This window comes from Theobroma cacao, chromosome 8 (assembly GCF_053813885.1).
Source record: "Theobroma cacao isolate CCN51 chromosome 8, ASM5381388v1, whole genome shotgun sequence".
NCBI classification, from domain to species: domain Eukaryota; kingdom Viridiplantae; phylum Streptophyta; class Magnoliopsida; order Malvales; family Malvaceae; genus Theobroma; species Theobroma cacao.
Window position 1 is genome coordinate 28,588,906 of NC_142646.1, and position 24,884 is coordinate 28,613,789.

Consider the following 24,884-nt stretch of genomic DNA (forward strand, 5'->3'; position numbering starts at 1 on the left):
TGAATCTTCATCCCCTCGATAGGGAGCATACCGCTCTAGCTGCATGAATTTGATGTCGTATTCTAACACAGTCATACTCGAAGTCTGCACCAAAGTCTCAAACTCTCTAACTCTAGCGTTACGTACACTAAGTGATAGAAATCGATCTAGAAAGGCTGTACTGAACTCATTCCAAGTCAACGGTTCTGCGTCTGTCGGTCACTAGAGCATCCCAAAGCTTTACATATTTTCTCCATCTTATCTAAGAAGATTTGGGGCTTCTCCGATGCATCAGAACCTGAAAATGACGAAGGCTTGAGTTTAAGAAAATCAGGAAGAGAAATCTCTAAGGGTCCCCCTCTCAACCTCATGATGTTGGTGATCGGCCTGTCCTTGGGAGCTAGGGGATTCTTGTACTGTAGGTCTCCCCTCTACCACTTTTTGTATATCGTCCATATGGGCTACCATCATCTTTACAACCCGATTAACTCCCTTGAGGCCTGCTGCCAAGTCTTCAATGGTAATGCCCCCAGTGGGCTGTCTATCCACTTCGCCCGAGGACTGTCCCCCATCTCATCTACTCACAAGAGTATCCGCCCTCACTGGCCTAGTGGCCCTGCCACGTTTACCTCAACCCTTTAGGGTGGATGCTTGTGGCTTATCTATCATCTCATTAGAAGCATCTTGTTCCCTCATCCGTCTTGAGGCAACTCGTGTCTTAGGCGGTATTCTTACCTAGACAAGAGCAAACACTTGTTATTAAATATATTTATAATCATATTTAAGGCAAAAGGGGGTTTCTAAGATAGGGAATTTATGCGGTCCCTTAGTCATAAAATGTGCCGCAGTTCACACTTTACAATTAAAGTTTCCACATAAAGACTCGACTCTCCGCTAGACCAACAAAAGAAGTCCTAGGACATAGACAACCTAGGGCTTTGATACCAAGTCTGTCACGACCCAAATTCTGGGCCATGACCGGCGCAAGGGCCTAGTGTACGTAGTCCACTAAGCCTAAGCAAGCCTATCTATTATTCTGCTCATTATCTCATCCAATATTGCTAAGTAACATTTCATAACTTTGAATCAAAATAGTGATAGTTATTACCATCTTATAGTGGCATACTCATTAAAATATACATACATTGTCTAAACATATGGCTTAATAATTTTCATGGGGTTTATCTATACACAACAAAAAAAAATACTCGACTTCCAGCGGAGATATTCGAACGAATATACAGCTACTGAATGCCGAGACACCTACCAAGGGTCGAATGTATGAAGACACCTCGACCTAGCTACCAGCTGTCTCGTGATCTGAAAACATAAAGTTGAAAACGGTGAGTATAAACCCAATAAGTGAACAAGGAAGGGAACAAGCAATTTATAAGGAAAATTTGGAAATCATGATGCACTTGTTTTGAAAACAATGCATTTTGGTTTAATTTTTTTTCTTAAACCCCCTTGTTTTGGACAATGATCAGTGGACTCTTAGTATTGCAAAGACCCATGCTCAATCATGAAGATAAGGGAGTGGAGGAAATTATATTAGAACCCGAGCAAGGTAGCAACGTGATAGCACGTTTCTCACTGCAGAAAAAGGCATTCTTGGTTTGCATATGGTTCGATTTTTCAAGCATATCTTCCACTTCATAGGTCCAATTGACATGCTTGTTAGGTCATTAGAAAGCTAAGAGGTAGGGCTACGACTTTACTGTTTACCAATTTGCCCAGTTCTAATCGAAATGTAGTCAAAATCACTGTCAAAGTGACAATACTGTACCATCACTGGAAATTTCTAGCGGTAGTGAGAATCCATTTCACTGCAGCCAAATTTCTTGTTGCAATGAACACCAATTTGACAATACTTAGCAACTTTCAATGTTCAACATGCAAGATTCACATATGCAAGACGATATACCATACTCATGAACTTTGATTTCATAAACATAGATGTATTTATATAAATGCATAGATAAACACCAATATCAGTATAATCACACACGGCTCATGTACATCCCCCCACATCGTGCACATAGCTGGTGCCATCATGTGTATCCCCCCACATCGTGCACAATCAGTGCCATCGTGTACATCCCCCCACATCGTGCACACACACGGTTATAGTCATCATAATGAAATGGTGCATGAATCAATAACAACCACATATCACAACATAAAACCATTTAGCAAAAGCTTGTTCCCAAGGCACTTGTTTTAAGATAAAGTTGTATAAAATTATTCAAATGCTTTGTGCAATTTCATTCACATTTCCAAAACAAGTTTTGACATGCAGTTCACTCACCAGTAGTATTTGAGCCTTTAGCCAACTCTAACCTCCCTAATGGTCCAATTGGGATAATGGGGCTTCGTTGGAACCTAACATCAAATTAACATCACCATAATGTCAATTCATACTTATAAACCCTAAAAGCTATCCCTTAGCTAGCTTTCAATTGCCATTTTAAATGGCTATCTATTCCCACTATCCTAGTCACAATAGAGTCAATACACAATCTCAACAATAAACCCACAATTCAATCATTAAACATTATCAACACTTAAAACCCAATGCTAATTTACTACTCACCTTGATAGTTTAGTAACTTTGAATTTCTTTTCAACAATTCCTAAGCTATTATAGGGCTTTTTCTCTCTTTCTCTCTCTAAACACCTAGCTAGTGAGAGAAAGTATGGAATCAAGATTTTTCAAGGGTTTTAAAGAGAGAGAATGGAATAGCATAAGGATTTAGGAAAAGGTGCACCAAAAGCATGAAAATTTAAGCTAATTTGAGAAAGGTTATAAAGCTGGATATCAAGCTTCCATGGAGGATGGAAGCAACGTGAAAAGGAGAAAAGCTGCTAAAAAAGATGTGAGAAGCTACTGAAAGCAAGATGCTTATAGCATAAGCTTATCCAATTCCCTTAGAAATTATGAAAATGCCATTTTGCAAGTTAACTTGTTTTTCTCCCATCCTTTGTGCAGTCTTTTTATTCTTTTGACACTAGGACAAGGTCCACAATGATCTAAACTATTCGGGTTTACGAAAACTTAAAATTTTGACTCAAGATGCAAAATGATAATTTTACCCTTTTTGTTTCCTTCCATTGTAACTTAGTCCTCCCATCACTCGTTTAACTCCAATTTCCTTCTATTACCTTCTTCCACAGATGTACAAACAAGGTATGAAGTTTATACTCTAACGCGGTATTCCCATAATATTAAAACTATTTACTTGCGCGCGTTATCTTTACTTAATAAAGATACGTAGCCCCATTAACGTCATTTTTCTTCAAAATTCTTTCATTCTTCTTCTCCCCTACTTAGATTGACCATATACTCCTTCTTCATGAAAAATTTTGATATTGAATAAAATATTAATATTTTAATATTATTTTATTCCAAAAATTTCCTCTTACCTCCTCTTGTCTCCTTGGCACCCAAAATACATTATTATGCCTATTTAGACCTTAAAATATCATAAAACTTTCTTCTGAGAGCTTATTAGAAGAAATGATGAAACTACCCATAGCTCGTGTTATTACATCTATACTTAATTACAAGCCTATAGAGGTTGAGGTCTCATAGACCCGCCATGCATAAAATGTTGTCACACACTAATGCTGACACGCTGAGTATCTAGAGATTTATGGCGTGACATGGCACGGCCCAATTGTTTTCACACGCTGAGTGGAAGCAAATTTATGGGTTTACACGCTGAATAGAAGCAGATTTATGGGCTGACACGCTGAGTGGAAGTAGATTTATTGGCTGACATGTTGAATGCTAGTGGATTTGCGACGTCACAGGCTAACTTCTTACAGATTTATGTGGTGACACGCTGAGTGCAAGCAGATGTATGTGGGGACACGCTGAGTGCAAGCAGATTTATCAGCTGACACGCTGAGTGTTAGCGGATTTATGACGTCACACGCTGACTTCTTGCAGATTATGGGGTGACACACTGAGTGCAAGCAGATGGATGTAGGGACATGCTGAATGGTAGCATATTTATGGCGTCACATGCTGACTTCTTGCGACTGTGTATCAAATTAAATATATTAAGCATAGAAAAGGAAAAAAATTCATTTGGTATCAAATTAATTGTGTATAGGCAAAAAAATTAATTATGTATAAAATAATTGTATAAAGTATATTGTGTATAAAGAAAGAATTAATTTTGTATATAATGAATTGCATAAAATAAATTATGTATACAATAATTATATAAAGTATATTGTGTATACAGAAAGAATTAATTCTGTATACAATGAATTGTATAAAACAAATTGTGTATACAAAAAATTTGTGTCAAAAATTAATTGTATAAAAAAATTCTGTATACAAAAAAATTGTACAGACAAGGGCCGATATGTTCAGGGTTCACTCTCACAACTGTTGGAAAAAAAATTTTAGAGCGTATTGCTGATGCATTTTTGCAATCATATTCTACTTAACTCCGATCTTTTCTTATTGCAAAATATGGTCTATGTACCCTATCATGAACATACCGCAACTAACACTATCATTCTACCGATGCACTTTAGCTTTTGGCAAATGAATATCCAATGGCATTGAAGTCAAATCCTGTCTCTTCCGACGTATGTTGTTGAAATAACTGGCTTGGTGGCCGATGAATGGCATCATTGTCATTAAGGGTGTCATCTGACCCGCACGAACTCCGTTATCCGTAGAATCCGAAGTTCTTGCGGAGTCTAGCACCTTGATCGTCCACCTCACCAAGTCGATCTTCGCAATCACCTAATGCCCACCAACGTTGCAAGGCACGAGGATGAAATCCACATCTTCCCATTTTTTGGCGTATGTCGGCCTTTCACCCTCCACATACCCCCGCAACTCATCTGGAATTTGCATTGTGGCCCGAGCATCTTTTATTGGAAATTTCGTGTGTAGCATATGGATGGTGTCTTGTGAAACATGTAAACATTATCTTACACTTCATGCAATCAAAAGCTTAGCATTTATAGAATTGAACAATTTTCAAATAAACTTACGAAGAATATCGTGTCAACCACGCATGCACGAGTAGTGTACAACTTCGATTTCAGCCTTGTCATTCGCTTGCAGAGTAGGCTGAGGCATGCGTTGATATGTTCACTTATCATTTCCTCATTGAGATCCTCTAAGGTTATGAAAAAGTCCGCCCTTTAATCCCCTAAGATGTCGACGTTACGCCTACATATGTAACATAATGAATTTCATAAGTCTTGGTGGATTAATGTTTCATTAAAAAATAATATTTGCAATGTTATTTATGATCTTATCTCGCGGACTCGTCTTTCCTGAAAGCTTCATAGTCTTCTACGATTTTATCCTTCACATCTCGACAGGTTACTAAGGGGTCGACGAACGGGCTTGCCATGTATTTGCTCGCTATTTTTAGCCGTGCCTGCTCAGTTGGGTCTGAAATTTCTGCTGCACCATCATGGATAGCAGATGACTCTAGTGACGACGATCGTATCTCAACTGCATCAAAAGTGCTCTCACGATAAAGAACGATAGCTCCTGCTACTGCGTTGACGAATGCATCGGCCGAAAGAAGATGCTCTTCTTTAGCCACGATTGAGTCAGGCTCCCCATCCCCTCCAGCAGATGCATCGATAATGGACTCGAGCAAAGGAACATGCTTTCCTTCAGCATCATCTGATTGAAGGGTGACATCCACTGCCACAGCTTCATCGACGACGTCATTGACTTGAGTTACGTGCTCTCCGTCAGCACCAAGAATGCCATCGTCAATGTCAACACCAGGTTCATGATGTGGTCCATAATCAGCATCATCGTGCTCCAGACCAACACAGTGAGATGGACCACCGTACAAAATGGGAAAAACAGTTACTTAGCTCATAAAATACCACAAACCATAAACAGTAAAATGTTGTGACACGTCGTGCATATCAAGTAAAATGTTGTCACATGCTAAGGCTGACACGGCAATAACTAACTATAATACAAATGTCTTGACCCGCTAATGACCAAAAACTATTTAAACCACTACCACTTAACCCCAAAAACCATCAAACCAACAAGAAAACACAGTCTAAACAGTTGTTAAACGTAAACCATCAAAATACAAGCGAAGATAAAATAGCGTAGTTGTGATTTAAGGTCGTCAAGAATCCGAGCAACGATACGGGCCTCAAGCGTCTACATTGCTAGACTCAATGACTGAATTGAAGCCTTCAGCTCCAACATCTCTTTTTCATGCTTGCGCATGATCCGTCGAAGTTAGCGGGTAGTGATTGCTCCGTCATTGACTGTTCTCGATTGGGTCAACTGCAATAACATATATAACTGTGTTATTCAATAATCATATATGGAATTGTTGAATATTAATCGTTACAACTTTAATATCCTAACCGACGGCTAGTTAGCAGTCTGAGGTGGAGCTAAACCAATCAGTGCTTGAGGACTTGTCGTCGCTTTCGCAAACTGCAATTATATATATAACTGTGTTATTCAATAATTATGTATGGAATTGTTGAACATTAATCGTTACAACTTTAATATCCTTACCACCGGCTCGTTAGCTGTCTGGGTAGAGTCGGACCGGTCAGTGCTTGAAGACTTGTCATAGCTTTCACAAACTGCAATTACATAAATAATTGTGTTATTCAATAATCATGTATCGAATTGTTGAACATTAACCGTTACAACTTTAATTTCCTTACCGCCTACTCATTAACAGTCTGCGGTTGAGCCGGATAAATCGGTGCTTGAGGACTTGTCGTCACTTCCATAAACCACAATTACAGAAATTACTGTGTTACTCGATAAACATATGTGAGAATGTAGAACACAAACTGTTAAAATCGATCTTATCGAGGGGTCGTTTCCACTATGCGTCTGAGGGGAACCTGTGGGTGGCTTTGGAGCTGCTAACGCATGGTCCAACTGTAAACACAAAAATGTTATTCGATAATCATATATGGAATTAGAGAACACAAAACCGTTACAATTGTCCTTACCAGCTGTTCACTGCCTTGACCATGGTCGTCTCCTTCGTCCATCAACTCAGGGCCCGACAACTCATCAACTAAAGCAGCGACGGTGCGCATCAGCTTCATGCCACCAGAGGCTCTTTTCTCCTTCAAGCTTCTCTTTTTTTGCCTCGCACCTAGCCCCAATCCAACTAATCCTCCATGTGCCTTATTGGCAAGTACTTGTGGCCCTCCAATAACGGGACATGAAAGTCCACAAAATACTCCCGGAGGGCCTTATCCGCGGTGGGTTCCAACGTCTTCGATGCCCACAACTGTAAATAAACAATTAAAATGTTGTCATTATCGAATAGGGAAAATTATTATACAAATATAACGTAAAAATTAGTAGCTATTCACTCACATGGTCAGATGACTCTAAGTAGCTATTCACTCACATGGTCAGATGACTCTAACTTCTAAATTACCTTGTAGAAGTCTTTTGGCTTCTGATTGCAATCCCATCTGCACATTCGTGGGTAGACTTTGTTCTTCAAATCAGAGGGGGCAACTATTTTTGGGAGGGCCAAAATTACCTACATTGCCTAGAATTGCATGTCAAACGTAACCATTATCATACCGTAAATCATAAACGAGTGCACCCATAATTTTTTTTTCAAAAGGAAACTGAAAATGTTACGTGATAGTACCTGTATCACCCATGCGAATCCGTAAATGTTGTAACATAACCGAGTTTCCTTTGTCACGCTTGAGTCAGGCGCTTCGAACCCCTTCAAAAGGTAGTCCAAGGTTAGCTTCCAAACATAGTGCCCTCATGAGAAGACATTCCAAGCGTCGATGTCCTCCACCAATGACAGCAACCAAGGCGTCACCCGTCTACGGTAGTCTTGACCAAATAAAATGTTACTCGCGATCAAGACGAGTGCCATCTTGGTCACGTCTCCTGGTCACTGAAAGTTACCCCCGCGGAACGTATCAAGCAAAGCCTGCAGCTTAACGCTCTCCTACCTATTCCAGTATTTGTCATGAATTCCCTCCGCAGCAACCTCGTATGATCGTCTGAACACATCGAGCATTGGACCAAACTTCAGCTCGGTGATGAGGCAGAACTCCTACTTTGATAGTCGCGCCTTGCTCTTGCCAATGGCAAACCATAGCTCATGGTCCATTGACTGGCTCTCAGTGATCCGGCAAATCATGATGTTGTGAAAGAGACCGAGGCAAAAGTACCCCTGTGGATAGACGCCCAGGAGCATTCCGAAGCAAGTACGCTTAACTGCATTGTATTCCCCTTTCTGTTGAAGAGTCTTTGTGATGTAATGCAGCTGCGACCACTTACAGTGGGTGTTAATTGCGACGTTGAACGCCCACTTCTCCCTTGGCACTATCATCAAACTGTCAAGATCCTCATACTATCTGCACTGGATCTGCAAAACATGGCACACATGCACTAGTGAGTTAAGCCGTCATATGCAACAAGGTATACTGAAGACATAAATAAGAAATAAATGTTGTGACACGCCATGCATAGCAAGCAAAATGTTGTGACACACCATGCATTACAAGTAAAATATTGTGATACACCATGCATAACAAGTTAAACGTTGTGACACGCCATGCATAACAAGTTAAACGTTGTGACACGCCATGCATAACAAGTTAAACGTTGTGACACGCCATGCATAACAAGTTAAATGTTGTGACACGCCATGCATATTAAGCAAAATTGTCAAGACTCGGAACTCCCCATCGGGCCCGTGACAACCGTCGCAAAGCCTCGACAGACATTCTTCACCCCGACTGCCGATCGAAACCTCGCAAGGCTCTGGTATCAGCTTTCACACTTCCCCGGTGAGCAATAGTTATCAAATATCATAATTCGAAGGATTACGAGTCATTTCCAAATCAAAACATAACATATTATTTTTTGGCTCACAAGGGCATTTTCGTCATTTTTCGTCGAAAATCTCAAAACTTGCTAAAAATGTAGTAGGTAAGCAAAAAATATATATTTAGTGATTTAAAAACAAATTAAGTATCTAAAACGTTCATTTGAAGTGAAAATTTGACCATTTGAATATAATAAAAATATTCAATAAAATAAACTATTTTCTTGTAAAATAATTTTTTATAAAGCTATCGGTAAATAATTCTTATAGCGTAAAAGTTAATCATATTCATATATACTATAAAGCAAATAACCAAAGCATAAAATTACTTTTACAATGACACGTGGGCCCACATCTAATCAAAATGTATCGAAAGCTGAAAACCTATAGCTTTTGTCGATTCAAGTCCAAATGAAGGTCCTTGTCAAAGACAACTAACTATAAAATTCCTCGAGATTGAAATGTGAGGAAATGAGGGTGGTGAGATTATAAAATCTCAGTGAGTAAACAGACACCATATAAACTATCTAAAGGCGAGTAAATGGAGATGAATTAAAATAAGTCATCATATTGTAATTTCATTACCTTTCAACTCATTTCAACCAAATAAACAACTAGGCTTATGATTTCCTGAAAAACTTGGCTCGTGCCAAAAATCATTCTCATACTCAGTTATCAGGGATACCGTGATCTAGGGTTATCACAACCGAGTTCGCCAAGGCTGTTAAATGTCTTTACATCCGAAATTTTAGCCATGTCTTAGCATTGGCTGAGTCTCACTCTCACGCAGTGGTCCACGTGAAGTGCACTCGAATCTTTACCTCAAGAGATACTTCATCCATCATCTCCCCTTGGAGGTAAATATATAATTGAGTTACAGTGCCCCAATCATAGGCAGTCCACGGAAACTCCCACCACTGCAGTGACTATGGATTATTTTATCTACCACCTGATTTATAAAATCTTTTTTTGTATGACATGGCAATTTATCGTAACCTAGCCTCTTAAGGTTGAATACACAGTACAAATAATTCTAATACCAAAAATTAGTTTAGCCATTCACGCTCATTTATTATCATAAGCCATTCAATTTAAAGTCATAAATTTACAACACAAGCAGGCAGTCTCCAATTACTCTATTTTCAAAACCAGTATTCAATTTTTCAGAAAATTTATAAAATCATTTTATAAAATCACAATTTCTCCTAAAACATAGCAATTTACCATTTAAACCCATTTTTCATAAAATCACACAATTTTATAAACTACTCTAGATAATTAAGACGATAATAAGTTTACTCACAGTTTTAGGAGTCGATGTACTCCTAATCCCAATCTCCAAGCACAATCTCTGTACTTTTACCAGTGTAATTTACTCACCACCTATCCATAATGTACAATACATAATTCACCACATCAATGCTTGACCATTATAAAATCAATTCAGGCTCGATGTATATGCATGATATGATATGCAACTTATCCGACTATCGCTTAAATGCGGTGCTGACCTAATTCAGCCTATTACCCGATTAAATGACAATTGTGTCCGATTTGGCTCCAAATTGCTCCATTTCATTTTTAATATTTCAATTCACTAACTACAATTCCAATAATCTAAAATTTAGCCTAACAACCCTCACAATTCTTCTTGAAAATTTCGACCATTGTGGTGCACTTTCACTAAAAATTTTCCCATTCCATTTTTTCACCATAAATCATCATTTCATCAATTTTTTAACCAATTCACTTGATCACAAAATCAATTCATTACTTCTACACTTCACATAGGGTTCGGCCATTGAAGGTTCATGGGGAAAATGGATTCTTTTCTTGTTGTTTTGTTTCTAAACATGCTTAACTAACTAAAAACACTAACATAACTTAGAATCAAATCAATCTAACATCATTCTCTCTCCATACCCATTCCAACCAGCCATGAATTCATCATGAAACATGTAATTTAACCATGAAAAATGAGGAAAAATGCATGGGAAAGATAGATCACAAGTCAAAATCAAGAAATTTTACCTTTTGTCACTTGTTTCCTTGAATTTTCACCAATTTTCCCTTGAATTTCTCCACCTAGGGTTTTTGTTTTTCTTTTCTCCCTTTTTTCTTCTTTGCTCTTGGTTTGGCTGACCACTATGGGAGAAATGGGCTGATTTTTATGCCTTTTTATAAAGAAACAATAAAATAATAAAAAGCATGACACATGGCATTTCCTTATTGGTTCAAATTTTAAATATTTGACTTTTAATTCTCCACCACACATTTCTCATGTTTATCCATTTCCATGATGAATAAAATCTCTTGGTCTTGACAAGTGTCGGGGGTGAAAATTTATCGATTTGCCCTCGGGATGGCAAAATTACCATTTCACCCCTATACTCCAAATTATACCAAAATTAAAATTTTTCACTTCTAAACCTCAAATCATACTCCAATACTTAAATCATACTCCAATAAGTCAAATGGGACCAAAAAAACCTTTTTTTAAAATTTTCATTTTGTCCCCAGGTGGCAAATGACCATTTTGCCTCTAGATAGTGAAAATTTCAGTTTAACTCCAAATTGATCATCGAACTCCAAATCACCATTTTGAGTCATCCCTGAACTGTGAAACTCTTAATTTCACCTTAAAATCCCTATTTTAATTAGTTTGAGGTATAAATCGACTTACTTGTACTTCTAAGCATAATATCGACTTTTAAATATTCTTCTGGGGTTGTTCTAATATACAATCACTCTGTTAGTCTCATGTGTAACATGGTAGATAATTTATGGCTGGGCTTGACAAAAATGCTGTCACACGCCATGCATATCAAGTAAAATGTTCTCACATGCCATGCATATAAAGTAAAATGCTCTCACACGCCATGCATATCAAATCAAATCATATAAAGCTGACACGCCAATAACTAACTATAATAATAATGGCGTCACACGGTAAACACCCAAAACCCCTAAAACCACTACGACTTAACCCCAACAACCATCAAACCACCAAGAAAACACAGTCTAAACATTTGCAAAACAAAACAAAAAACCCGAACATATCAAACAAACCCAAGAAAAAACTAAAAAATTAACAAACATAAGAATGTTTTAATTTGAGACTCACTGACCTCTTCATTCATGGTCGACATTGTTGCTAGTGTTGTGGTGTCGTTACGCTTGCAAAGAGCCTTCTCAAACACTTCGGTACCAGCGGGAATGAGAAATGAATCACACAGACGTTACGAATTCTAAATAATAACTGTTTAAAATGAAAAATGGCCTTCTAATATTCTTATTTATTTTGAAAAAGGGGAATTAATTCAATGAAAGTCCAAACGATTACCACGTTAACTGCTTATTTTTTTTCCTCTCTCTATTTCAAACCATGACATGTCAGCTGCTCAAGCACCACCGTGTCACACACTCTAAACCATGACCATGGTGTGTCAGCTTTTCAAGCAATGCCGTGTCACACACTCTAAACCATGACCATGGCATGTCACCAACTCTGAACTCTAGCGTGTCACAGCTTCCCTCCATAGCGTGTCACCAACTCTGAACTCTAGAGTGTCACAGATTCCCTCCATGGCATTTCACGAACTCTAAACGCTAGCGTGTCACAGATTCCCTCCATGGCGTGTCACCAACTCTTAACTCTGGCGTGTCACAGATTCCCTCCATGGCATCTCACGAACTCTGAACGCTAGCGTGTCACAGATTCCCTCCATGCCATGTCACCAACTCTTAACTCTAGTGTGTCACAGATTCCCACCATGGCGTGTGACCAACTCTTAACTCTGGAGTCTCACAGATTCCCTTCATGGCGTCTCACCAACTCTGAGCAGTGCCGTGTCACAGCCATGTCATACATTCCCAACATGACGTTTCACAAACTCTAAACCCTGCCTTGCGACAACCGTCTCACATATGGCCTGCTATAGTAGGACCATTTCCTGCTTTGGATTCACATCTTTCTCCTTTCAATTCACCACCGTATCAAGGATTTCTGGTTTCACATCATTAGCCAAGCTTTCCATTCATGACGACCAGTTCCTCGTTCGATTTAATATCTCTCTTCTCCTATTATCCGAATGTCATGTCCCAAATCTCTGAAAACTCATCTCATACAACATTATTTTGTTTTGCACAACCTTCGCAAAAAAAAAAAAGGTATTTTGCACAACCAATCTTTGCATATTTATTTTTTTCTCTCATTTTTTGCCTGTTTGAGAGTGCACGCTAATGAAGATGGCTCATTAAGGGTATTTTTGTCCCAAAATCTATTCTGGTGGCTAAAAATAGTTAAAATTATCCTGAGAGTTATTTACAAAAACACGTTATTTTTAAGGGGTAAACAAAAAATTCCCAAGTTTTTTTCATAATGGTAAATAGATTTTCACATTTAATTCTCTCTTTGAATATTCCTTTTCGAATTATCTTCTACTTAACCCTTTTATGTCATATTCTCTATCTTATTTTGCTGTTTATCTATTCCCTACATTTTCTTCACCTTATTTTGCTGCGTACCTATTCTCTACACGTTGTTTATTACTGCTTAAATATTTCAAGGACTATTCCAATCTTCCTTTTCATTACCACCAACATATTCTTTTTACTATTTGTAACACATTCTTTTCATTGCCGCTTGAATATTGCAGAAGGCCTTCTGCAATAATGGAACTGAATCAAGGAGACATTAGTTGTTTGATTGCAAGTTTTCTGGATTGAAAGAAGAATATGAGAACCTACCATGGTTATTTGCTGGATAGTTTATTTTCAGTGCCAAAAATGCCAATTACAGAACAATTAAACGAATATCTCAAAGTTGTGTGCATGTGAGATAGAAAGAGCTTTCACTCAAACACGCAGATGGAATAAAATTTGGGCACCAAGTTTTGCCTTCATGTGTTGCAATAACTCTCTTATCCAGCTTCATATTGTATTCTGAAATAACAAAGATAAAGTCACTGTTAGCAGACTGGGATGAAAAAGCTGCCATGGTTACAGTAAAGATGATTTTGGACCAACAATAGCATGCCATAGATAAAAAAATATAAAGGGTTTATCTTACATAACACACAACAGCCCCATTTTCAACCACATAAAGTTTATAAGGTGATATTGGAACCTGCTTAATTGCATGATAATATGACTAAAGGAATAACTAGTATTCAAGTTAGGAACTTGGAATATAGCACATTGGCATGAATAATATGAGAACGTAAATAATCAACCTGACATATGCTGCATGTTCATATGATATAGGAAATCTAATCCATCAGTCAACCACCTAATTTTAACAGTATCATTCAGATTACAGTCTCTTTTAACTGTTCATCAATTGGAAAGTATAGAATTGCTAAGTTTCAACAGAGATAAATTGATGTAGAGATGAAAGGTAAGATGCTTCTGGGGAGGCCTTCTCTGAATCTGTTTTCTTCCCAAAGAATTTTCCTAGAAAGAATCATGCATTTGATGTCCAACCCCAGAAAGCACAAGAACGGATCAAAAAAGCATCATAAGAGGAAAGAAAGAGAACAAAATTGGCTAATAAGTTGATTTCTTTGCAGTTTGAGGTCTTCTTTAGTTATTATAGACTTTAGCAAAAGAATTCTAACCATCTTTGCAAAAGGGACACACCCCTTGTGTTCATATAGCAAATAATATAATTCCTATTGCCGTGCAAGGAAAGTTAAGTCTCCCTTATAGCATGTTTGGTTGGGGGAATGGCTAAGCCATTCCCCCTTTATTCCCAAGGAATTTTGATTCCTTTGTTTGGTTGAAAAATGATCCAAGGAATAGCTAATACCACACTCCCCCATGGTATTAGCTATTCCATGGTTGAGGAATAAATTCAAAAATTAATAAAGACAAAAATACCCCTTACAAGTTTGAAAATTTAAAAATTTATTGGTATAAAATATTATTTTTCTCTCTCTCCTCTTTCTCTCACTTGATTCCAACTTTTAATAAAATATTAATATTAAATTATAAATAAAATATTAATATTTAAATTATCAATTATTAATAAAATAAATTATAAATTATTCCTATTTAAAAACAAAATAAATTAAAAATAAATAAACATAATATCATTTAAATTAGATAAACAATATTAATAATTAAATCATCAATTATTAATATTTTAAATAAATTACCAATTATTAATATTTACAAAATAAAATAAAAAATTAATCATAATAATATTTAAATTAAATAAAATATTAATATTTAAATTATCTATTATTAATATTTTAAATAAATAATCAATTATTAATTTTTAAAAATAAAATAAAATAAAATAATTGATCATCATAATATTTAAATTAAGTAAAATATTAATATTTTAAAATATAAATAAATATTAATATTGAAATTATCAATTATTAATATTTTAAAAATAAAATAAAATAAAAATTAATCATAATAATATTTAAATTAAATAAATGTTAATATTCAAATGATTAATTATTAATATTTTAATTAAATTCTAGATTATCAATATTTAAAAAATCTAATAAAAATAAAATGTCACATAAATAATAAAGGGTGTTTTTGTCTTTTTATTTTTTATTCCTTTCTTATTCCAAAATTATTGTTACCAATCAAACACTACAATAAGTCATAATAATTATTCTTGTCATATTCCCTTTGTCATACCAAACTAAGTAATAACTATTCTATTCTATTCCCACCTCATTCTAATCTCACATAATAACTATTCTATTCCATTCCTGTCTATTCCGCCAACCAAACGTACCATTACTAAATGAAGTCAAAGTTCAGCAACGAGATGAACAATATTTAAACTCTCTGTAGATTAAGAAAAATTTGAAGAGAGGACTAATGCTCTGCATGTGTTGGTTTAGATTCACATACCTTCATGTATCAAGTCCTCACAGTTGTAATGTGCTTCATGAGCATGTCAACTATTTCTTTTGATACCTTCGAGGTTGATTCCTCCAAGTTTTTAATCTTCATATCAGTTTCCTCTTCGAGCTGTTTCACAGTGTTTCCGGAGCTTCCACTTGTCTGCAATGATTCAAGCCAACACAGCAGATAATGTAAAATCAAGGTTATGAAGATGAACATTCTGTGGCAAAAGATGTGTCTAGAATGATGATTGCAGGGGCAAATAATTCATCCACTAGCTAGTATGTACCTCGGAAATTTTCTTTTGGTATTCAGTTTCCATGTGGGAGCGATAAAGGGCCACATCCTTTTCAGCTTCTTCTTTTGCTTGCTTTAGCCTAGCCATCTTCACTGAGCAATGCATGATTCAAGTGAAAAGCCACATCAAAATGGAAATAGGGAAAACATAAGCAAACTGTAAGGAAAAAGGAAAGTGCCATATGATGAGGGATAACTTCTAATTAAACAACAAAGTTAGGTACTCAAGCAGCATATTCAGTCAACTAATCATCCAATAATATCATAATTTTGATCAGTTTGAGATTTGAAATTGGAAGTAGGCTTACAGCATCTTGCACTGGAAACTATGTGTTGGGCCTCCTGTTCTGCAGTTAGCAGCATCTGAATGCCTCCTTGCCCTCTAAAAGGCTCCATGGTCGCCATCATCTGAGGATATCTAGAGAGGTCACAAGAAAACCAACAAAAATTGAGATTGAACAGACTTCAGGAAGATATAAATAGGCTCAAGTTAATCAACCTCATTGGAAGATATATACTGGCAGCTGATATGCAATAATCTGTTGCACAACTTATCCCACAGTATTTCAGAGACTGCTTCTGCAGATTAGTTCCTAGTAGATTATATCAGAGATGTAGATGTTTCAAACTTTAAGTTTGGGCCACTACAACTAGCTAAAAAGGAAGTTTGAATTTTATCACTACAGTACTTAAAGGTACCACCCAAGGAAATATTGCTTAAAGTTTCTGATGCTGTGACAACTTAGAACAACAAGTTTCAGTAACAAAAGCTCAAAGGACATTGGAAGCATGGAAAATGCACAAAATCACTAATTCTATTTGATTTCTTTCGGATGTTCCCTTGGCTTTCTCACATGATTACTAACAAGTTGTGAATTGTGATCCATACCATTGTTAATTTGAATCCTCTGGCAAGGATTAACTTGTAACTTTCGGAAAACAACAATGGCTTCCGGTTCGGTATCAGTATGTTATTAAATTCTTTTAAAAACTGTAAACAACCAAGAAAAAGTAAAGAAATGTACAATCCTAAAGAAGAGAATTGAATGTTGAAAACTTTGTAGAAAGCCTTGTGATCGGTGTGATAAATAACACCTACTATACAGGTTTCAATAATTAGAGTACACCATAACTTATAGGAATCAAGAGAAAAATCAGCTGCATCAGAAGAAGAAGAAGAAAGGTGCAGGGGAATGGATTGTCAAACGTGATGAATCCTACACTAAACATATGCCTTAAATCTGAAATGTCTTCAACACTAGAAAATAGATTACATTCCCAGAATTTACTGTAGGATACAAATTTATCTGCTGCTTTGGTTGTCACACAGCAAGGAAATTCATATGGAAAACACACTGAAATATAACTAAAACATGTGTTCATGGAGATCTATATCATGCACTTGTGCTCATGTCTGACTATTTTAATATGCACTGATTTGTTAAAACAATCTTTAAGATATTGGGATTAACAAAAGAATGAAGAGAGGAGAGGCATAATTAATGAATGCGAGTTGAGGATATCACACCTGAATTAAAGACAATGCAGGAAGACTTGTATCTCTCACAACATTCTCCTGTTAAATTCATTCCAAATCTATGGAAGGGCTGATCTCTTCTTCTCCATAGTTAACGGGGTTTGGTTTGGTTTATATTTTCCTGGTCAAATGATTTGCATGTATACGTGTACACATTATGCTAACTTCCTACCAGACTCAACTATTTCTGGGGGGCAAACAAACTTAAATGTCATATCAGATTAATGAAGGAACAACTCTCAAAGTCAATTGTAATTGTTGCTGGGTTGGGGCTTAAACCCATCGGCAGGGACTCCATTTTAATATCTGTCACGTCAAACTTTGGTGGATCTCTCGTATGTTGATTTATGTCATGTGGTAGGTTCATGGTCTTTTACACACGAGAGAAGGTATTGAAATGATAATAAAAAAAATCTCACATCTGTTAGATTAAAAGTATTCTGAATGTATAAATATAATTTAAGATAAAATACATATAAATCCCATCTCAAATCACAAACAAATTAACGAAATTAATTCATTTACTAAAATACCCATGATCCTAAAACAAATTAAGTTAATCAAAATTAAAATTTGTAACTCGATTTAGTCACATTACAGATTAACATAAAATGGAGGGAAGGGCTTTGACTGATTGCAAAGTGCAAGAAAAACCGTTAAATTAATATTAACGGATCTGCAACTATAAATCTGAGCTTGTAATCAATTCTTGATTCAATAAGAATTTCAGAAATCTTAATTTCACTCTTGCATCCTTTTTCCTTCATCAATTGTTCAATCTACAGTCCTGACAATGTGAACTTCTACAGCTCATAATCATAGGTCGTGGAACATGAATCATGCTTAATCTTTTCAAGTACCTTGCCTTATTTTCAGCATATTGCATAACATTAATTGATTCCAGGGTCGAATGATCAGCTGCAGTTTTATCTTCAGCAGCAAGTTTAAAAGCTAAAGCCTGCCCTCCCTATTGCTTAGATGTGGAGTACGTGACCTGCAAGTCACCAGGTGATGAGAAGCTTAATTCAGTATACAATTGCCGCTTAGCTTCAAAACACTGCAGTACCCGTCATCTCCCGGATGGGTCCTCAGTTTACTGCAACTGAATTTGAAAGGAGAGGTCCTGCTATACATGCAAAATAAGACCAAAAAAGTTATATTTATTTGGACTTAGAATATTAAATCATGTAATCTCTGCCCTTACTCTTGATGAAAAAGGATCTGGAATAATTGTATTAGTACAATAAGGATGATGAATGCCAATGGGAAACTGTCTCAAAATAGTACAAGCATAACATTCAGCGTCGTATTATCATTTCAAACATATATAGGAATTGACACATGCTTCTTGCCTCAATGGTGGAAAAAGGGAAAACAAGAGGCAAAAATACATGACAACCTCCTTTCTTCTACTTCTTCTTGTCCTATTTCAGGTATAAGCAATTTACAGTGATAGTTCTTGAAACAGTCCAGCAGTTCTGAAGCTATTAACAAGTAGCTGATCACTTGAAGTGACAAAAAAAATGCCAAAATTAAGTTAGAAGGGGTTAATTGTAACAGGTATCCCTCCTTCAAATCCCATCCACTCTTCCCAATCATCATATTCATCAAAATCCTTCTCAGTTTGCAACTCATCTGCTTCATACTTCTGCATCAGGCACTGCAAGGGGAAGAATTGAAATTCTTAAATAGTGCCAAAACATCAGCCAACCTGCAAGGCTGAGAAGCATACTAAAAGTTGGAACTAAAGAAACAAGTACAAGATTACTACAAGAATCTTAGTCAACTGTATCCTGTAGAAGAGTCCAGATTACAATTGACAGGTGATTTAAATAAGAAATTTTGAGTTCGAATTCTTTTCATTGGTAAAAAGAAAATTGCTTGCTATGTGTCTGGCATTTGAAAGATTCTAAAGCAACTTGAAAGTTAGGCAAAATGCAACACTAACAAAGATAAGGCATCACAAGAGATAGCTTCAATCAACTAATATAAAATTTAAAAGCATACAGCAAGATTGCTTTCCTCTTCACTGGTGTTAAAAAAATGATTGAAGGAATATGCACAACAGGCCTATGCTTTGGACATTCTATTTCCTCCAAAATGCCATTATTTACTAGTCCACAATGAATAGAAAATGAGGACTTTGATTCCCAAATTGTTGATTTTATATGAGCCAAGTTCATGTAATTTCAATATAAACCAGCTGATCAATTTACAAAACACATTAGCAATAATGTTTGGATCAGATATTAACAAATGGTATCAAGTTGAGTTGCTAAAATCATGTATTTTGTTGAGTTCAAGACTATGCAATATTTATTTCTGTAAGGCCAGTTGCTTGGCAAATGTTTGATATTTGTTAGACATGTCACCAAGGGCTATCAGATGCTTGCCCCATGTTTCAAAATGAAAGGCAGGAGATTTCAGCCAACCAAAAAGTTGTATGACAGAAAAACTTTTTGCCAGTAACAATGAGATACTACATATCTTACTCCTCGGCTGACAAATGGAGAAATATTTTATTCAAACCTCATAACATCAACTGTATATACCTTGGACTATGTTTTTTCTCTTTTGGCTTATCTATTGCATTCTGTTTAGAAAACAAGAAATGAAATATTCAGGACGTTCATTTATTCTTAACCACAGCCTTTTTGACAGATATCCTATTGTGTTTGAATGGTTTCCTCTACCCTCCTAGGCTCCTAGGAGTACCAACTTGATAAAGATGTTTCATCCTGGGTGAAACCAGTTACTGTTGTGCGTGGTGGGTATAGCTAGAATTACTGCAGTCACTTTCATTTTTAGGGAATGAGATTTGCGTTGGGCTGAATTACTAATAATTTGGCTGAAATTTTTGCTGTCATAGGGGGGTTCTTTGATGCCAATAGATTAAATATGTACAATCTGATTACTGAACTTGATCTCCTTGTCATTAATAGGTAACAGTTATAGAAGCATAGAACGCTGAACTTTTAGACCTTATGTGTACTTAGGCTGGCAACCCATTGGCACCTATAAGTGATCTTGTTTCAGTACCCGATTAATAAAAGGTAAAAAAAAAAGAGGATGAGAGTATATGCCAGCCAACCAACTCCGCAATCTTTTTGTCTATACCAAATGCATTATAGTTTCCTTGGAAACTCTGAAAACATCTATTTTCATATAAGCTAGATATCCATCCTAACTGACATAGATTTTGAGAAGTACTTTCCCAGAAACCCTTTGAAGCTAACCTCGTAAATCTATCTCAACATTGACCAACAAACCAAAACGTAAATCAGCAGCAACACATTAAACCAAAAGATGAATCAACAGGCAAACCCAAAAGCCAGTAAAAGAATGCTAACCTTACCTCATAGGCAGATTTAATCTCCCTGAATGCTTTATCTTTACCAGGGACATCCTCCCCTTTATAAACATCAGGATGATACTTTAAAGCGAGACGTTTGTAGGCTTGTTTGACGTCGGATTTGGAGGCGAAGGGAGTAAGTCCCAGCAAGGCGTAATGGGTGGTGAAGTTAGGGAAGCATCTGCATATGATTGGGATTCTTAGACCTCGTCGAGTGGAGGTCAACTGCTGGTGGTTGGCTCCTCTCAGTCCCAATCTGCTGCTTCCATTTCCTATCATTTTTTGCCGTGTTTTAAAATCTATTGCATCTTCACAGTTTTGGTCTGCGTGTTTCTCGCTTGTTGGTCGGTTCTATCATTTATATCCTAAATTCTAATGCTTATTACTTTGACCCCCAGGGTACGGTGATCCAGTTTTGGCCTTCGCCGGTCGAAAATATCAGCAAATGATATGTTTTTTTTTTTTTTTTCCGTTTTTTACTAAGACGTTAAAAATTTAAACACAAAATCATAATTCGATATAAATATGAAATAAGCATAAATAAATTTGAGTTTAATATAATCATATTTCATAGATTAATCATGTTAATGTGAATATAAATAAATTATATTTTAATTGTGTTAAATTTACTTAACTCATTTAAAATATAATTAATTAATTATATTATTATATACTCGTATTACTCATAATATGTTTATTATTTATTTATTTAGATATACAAACGTATTATGTAAACACGTTCAATGAATAATTAAAACTTATTTAAAAAATCATATAATTACATTTTTTTGATAAAAAAGATACATCATTAGTCTCTTGTATTTATGTTAATAAGATTTATGAAATTTCTTCTATCAAATAAAAAAAAGGATTTATGAAATTTTACAAAATTATACATTTGAGATTAATCTCAACGAGACACCATTAATTAATAGGATTAAAATTTAAAATTCATCATTAAAAATGAATGAACTTATTTTAAGTCATACTTTTGTATTTTCTTATTCACAAAATTAAGTTGACTCTCAATTATAAAAGATATTTTTGCATGCAATTTCATGAATTTCATTCTTCTTCTTAATATTTGAACAATTATTGCATTGTATGAATAAATGCAAGCATAAAACGTGGAGTCTATTCTTTCCATCCATTCCACATGTCACATATAAGAGAACACAAGTTACACAATAGCTTTTCCTTACATTACATTCATACTAGTAGTGCGAAATTGCATGAAAACACAGCACCTTATTTCCTGCAAAAACTCGTCTCAACATTAACAAAGTTAATTATGAAAAACATCTAAAGCTCCTGCTTTGCTTCGCTACTTTTGAGCTTGGCAGGTTCATTGGCGTCTCCTCCAGCAATGCTGACTACCCTTGGACCCTTGATCTTGTCAGGAGACAATTTGGCCAAAGACAATATAAGCACACCATCTTCCAGCTTAGCCTTGACAGTGTCCAAGTCTACGTTGTCAGGCAACCTAAACTGTCTCCAAAACTTGCCATAGGATCGCTCCACTCTGTGCCAATGATCACACTTCTTCTCTTCCTCTCTCTTCCTCTCCCCGCTCACTCTCAGCACCCGGTTCTCCTCAACTTCAATCTTGAGCTCTTCCTTCTTCAACCCTGGCACATCTAACATGATCACATGACCTTCGGGTGTTTCCTTCCAGTCTACCCTCGCTGGAGACAGTGCCAGGCTCTCGTCCCTCTCGAGGCCAAGTGGGATTTGCTCTAGCACCCGGAACGGATCAGGCAATAACAAACTGCCACTGCCTTGATGATCCATGAATGGCAGCAAAGACCCATTGGATAAGGCAGCGTAACACATCAAGAGCAACAGCTGCAGTCGTAGGAAGTTGAGTTGCTGCCTCATTATGTAATACTAATACAAGAGAGCGTCGATTAGCTTGTTTGAAATTGATATAACTTAAAAACGCAAGCAAAGGACAATCAAATGCACTACCGAGTTGGGATATTTATACGCAAGAGGAAAGAAGGGAAGTTTTGAGTTCTTGAACATTCTGATGATGTGTAGATAGATATGACATTTGTGTTTGTAGAGAAATGGGGAAGATTCTAGTGACAAGCCCGCCAGCACTGTGCAGATTAAAAGGGGCAAGCGGGACAGAGTCATCGTCCATGTTCTAGAGGCTTTGATGCCTTTAATTATTACTCTATGCATTTTCTTTTGGTCTACAAATCTCTATACAGTTTGTAATTTGTACAAAAAAAAATTTCTATGGAAATAAACGACCCTAAAAAGCTAGCCACAAAGCATTGTAACAGGTCCAACATCAAGGTTTACAATGAAAATGCAATAAAACAATATCAATGTATAAAATTGTAAAGGGAACCCAAAAATCCAACCAAATAGCACATTAACAGGTCAAACTTGCTACCAATCTTCCTTGTGCCGCCGCAACCATACTTTCCTCAATGCTGTGATGCTGTGCTTTCTAGATGAAGTTTGGTGCCTTGATGTACTTTGATGCCGTAGCCTTGAGTAACTCAAGGCTGCGCTCATTCCCTTGTGCTGCCTTGTGCGAAATTATAGCAGTCTAACCTCTTACAACATGATTTTCACCTTAATTTGTTTTTAATTGAGTTAAATGGTAAACATGAAAATTGTAACCCTATCTTTTAGCTTTCATTGGCTCAAGATTCACATCAATTAGACTATTGTAACTCAAGTTATGCTTGAAAAACTGCAACATTTACGAATAAAACTATCACCACATATGCACAGTTTTTCATCAAATAAACCTTTCTCATCGAGTTTCCCACAAGAACAATAAGACAAATAAACAATAACTATACTTAAAAGTAATTTAAAACAAAACAATATAAAATTAACTAAAAATAACTTAAATAAAACTAATTGACATGTAATCAAACTTAACTAAGAAAAACACTTAAAATACTAAAATCCGTACCTGAAATCCCAAAGACCTAGTTACTTAAGTCCTTAAAATGTGTTAAAATAATTCTGTATAATAGAGTTATTAGTGAAACCCTAATTTTTCTTATGATGAAAACTGATAAATATTTGAACTTTTATGATACATTTATGGAATAATGTTGAAATGAAATGATTGAACGTTTGAAAGTATTTATATGGATATTTACGATATATCATGTTATTTTGCAAAGTATGATTTATTATAAAAACTTTTTACTTTGGCTTATCCCTTTCCCCGTATCCATTCATAGAGTCTTTATGAGTCATATGCTATTTTCTCCTATTTTGTTTTACAGATCAGTAGCTTGCTTGTCTAGGCGACTTGTGGAGTAATAGCCAACTCATTCGTGATAGGTGTGGTAGACCCTTCCTTCCAACCTTTCAATGTTGTTACACTTCGCAGTGTGTTAAGTTAAGTCTTTGAGCTGTTATGTTAATAATGAACTTAGTTATGTAAATAAATGTTGATGTACTTATATTTGTTTATACTTCATCACATTATGTTGAGCCTTTGATACGGCTGTAAGTGGATGATAAGACTATAATGGATGAATCATAGCAATATAATTACAGGATTTGTGTTGGACCATAGTTATTATAACATTGTGAACATTTATATGAAACGCGATTGAAATCACACTTTACATTGAGAAGTTCCGTATTGTGGTAGCCTTGGTGAATTGTTTGCATATTCTTAACTGTAAATGGAATGTATGTGAATATGATGGATGACTAGGTCATGCATTCTTGGTTTAGGCTAGTTTGGGCCTAATGGGCTTTATCCATGTAGGTTCATGCGCCGGTCACGATCCTTTCAAAAAATGAGATATGACTACTTAGATATCTAACGGGAGCTCTTGGACAAGGAATTTTGTTTTCAACTATATATGCAATTAAGTTAAAAGCATATCATACTTTCCATGAGAGATCAAAACATAATGAAATGGATTGCCACTTCATTAGAGCGAACGTAATAATTGGGGTTACTAATCCATTTTTTGTTCCAACAAATCTCCAAATAGTATAT

At 36.0% G+C, this 24,884-nt stretch overlaps 4 protein-coding genes across 4 annotated transcripts; 1 reads left to right on the plus strand and 3 right to left on the minus strand.

Moving 5' to 3' along the window:
- Window positions 1-13,621: 13,621 nt before the first annotated feature.
- LOC18592995 (V-type proton ATPase subunit G1-like) lies at window positions 13,622-17,591 on the minus strand. Its single transcript, XM_007019993.3, has 5 exons — window positions 17,533-17,591; window positions 16,313-16,422; window positions 15,997-16,097; window positions 15,714-15,866; window positions 13,622-13,778 (listed from the first exon to the last, which is right to left on the minus strand). Exons 2-4 carry the CDS (start codon window positions 16,410-16,412, stop codon window positions 15,723-15,725), a joined length of 345 nt encoding a protein of 114 aa, XP_007020055.3. The 5' UTR covers window positions 16,413-16,422; window positions 17,533-17,591; the 3' UTR covers window positions 13,622-13,778; window positions 15,714-15,722.
- LOC108663041 (serine-type endopeptidase inhibitor) lies at window positions 16,950-18,647 on the plus strand. Its single transcript, XM_088809284.1, has 2 exons — window positions 16,950-16,959; window positions 18,460-18,647. Exons 1-2 carry the CDS (start codon window positions 16,950-16,952, stop codon window positions 18,645-18,647), a joined length of 198 nt encoding a protein of 65 aa, XP_088665410.1.
- Window positions 18,648-18,747: 100 nt separating this feature from the next.
- On the minus strand, window positions 18,748-21,245 carry LOC18592996 (Chaperone DnaJ-domain superfamily protein). Its single transcript, XM_007019994.3, has 2 exons — window positions 20,897-21,245; window positions 18,748-19,201 (listed from the first exon to the last, which is right to left on the minus strand). Exons 1-2 carry the CDS (start codon window positions 21,170-21,172, stop codon window positions 19,079-19,081), a joined length of 399 nt encoding a protein of 132 aa, XP_007020056.3. The 5' UTR covers window positions 21,173-21,245; the 3' UTR covers window positions 18,748-19,078.
- A 785-nt stretch (window positions 21,246-22,030) lies between these two features.
- On the minus strand, window positions 22,031-22,840 carry ATHSP22.0 (HSP20-like chaperones superfamily protein). Its single transcript, XM_007019995.3, has one exon. The coding sequence runs from the start codon at window positions 22,769-22,771 to the stop codon at window positions 22,196-22,198; it is 576 nt and encodes a 191-aa protein (XP_007020057.3). The 5' UTR covers window positions 22,772-22,840; the 3' UTR covers window positions 22,031-22,195.
- Between the last annotated feature and the right edge of the window lie 2,044 nt (window positions 22,841-24,884).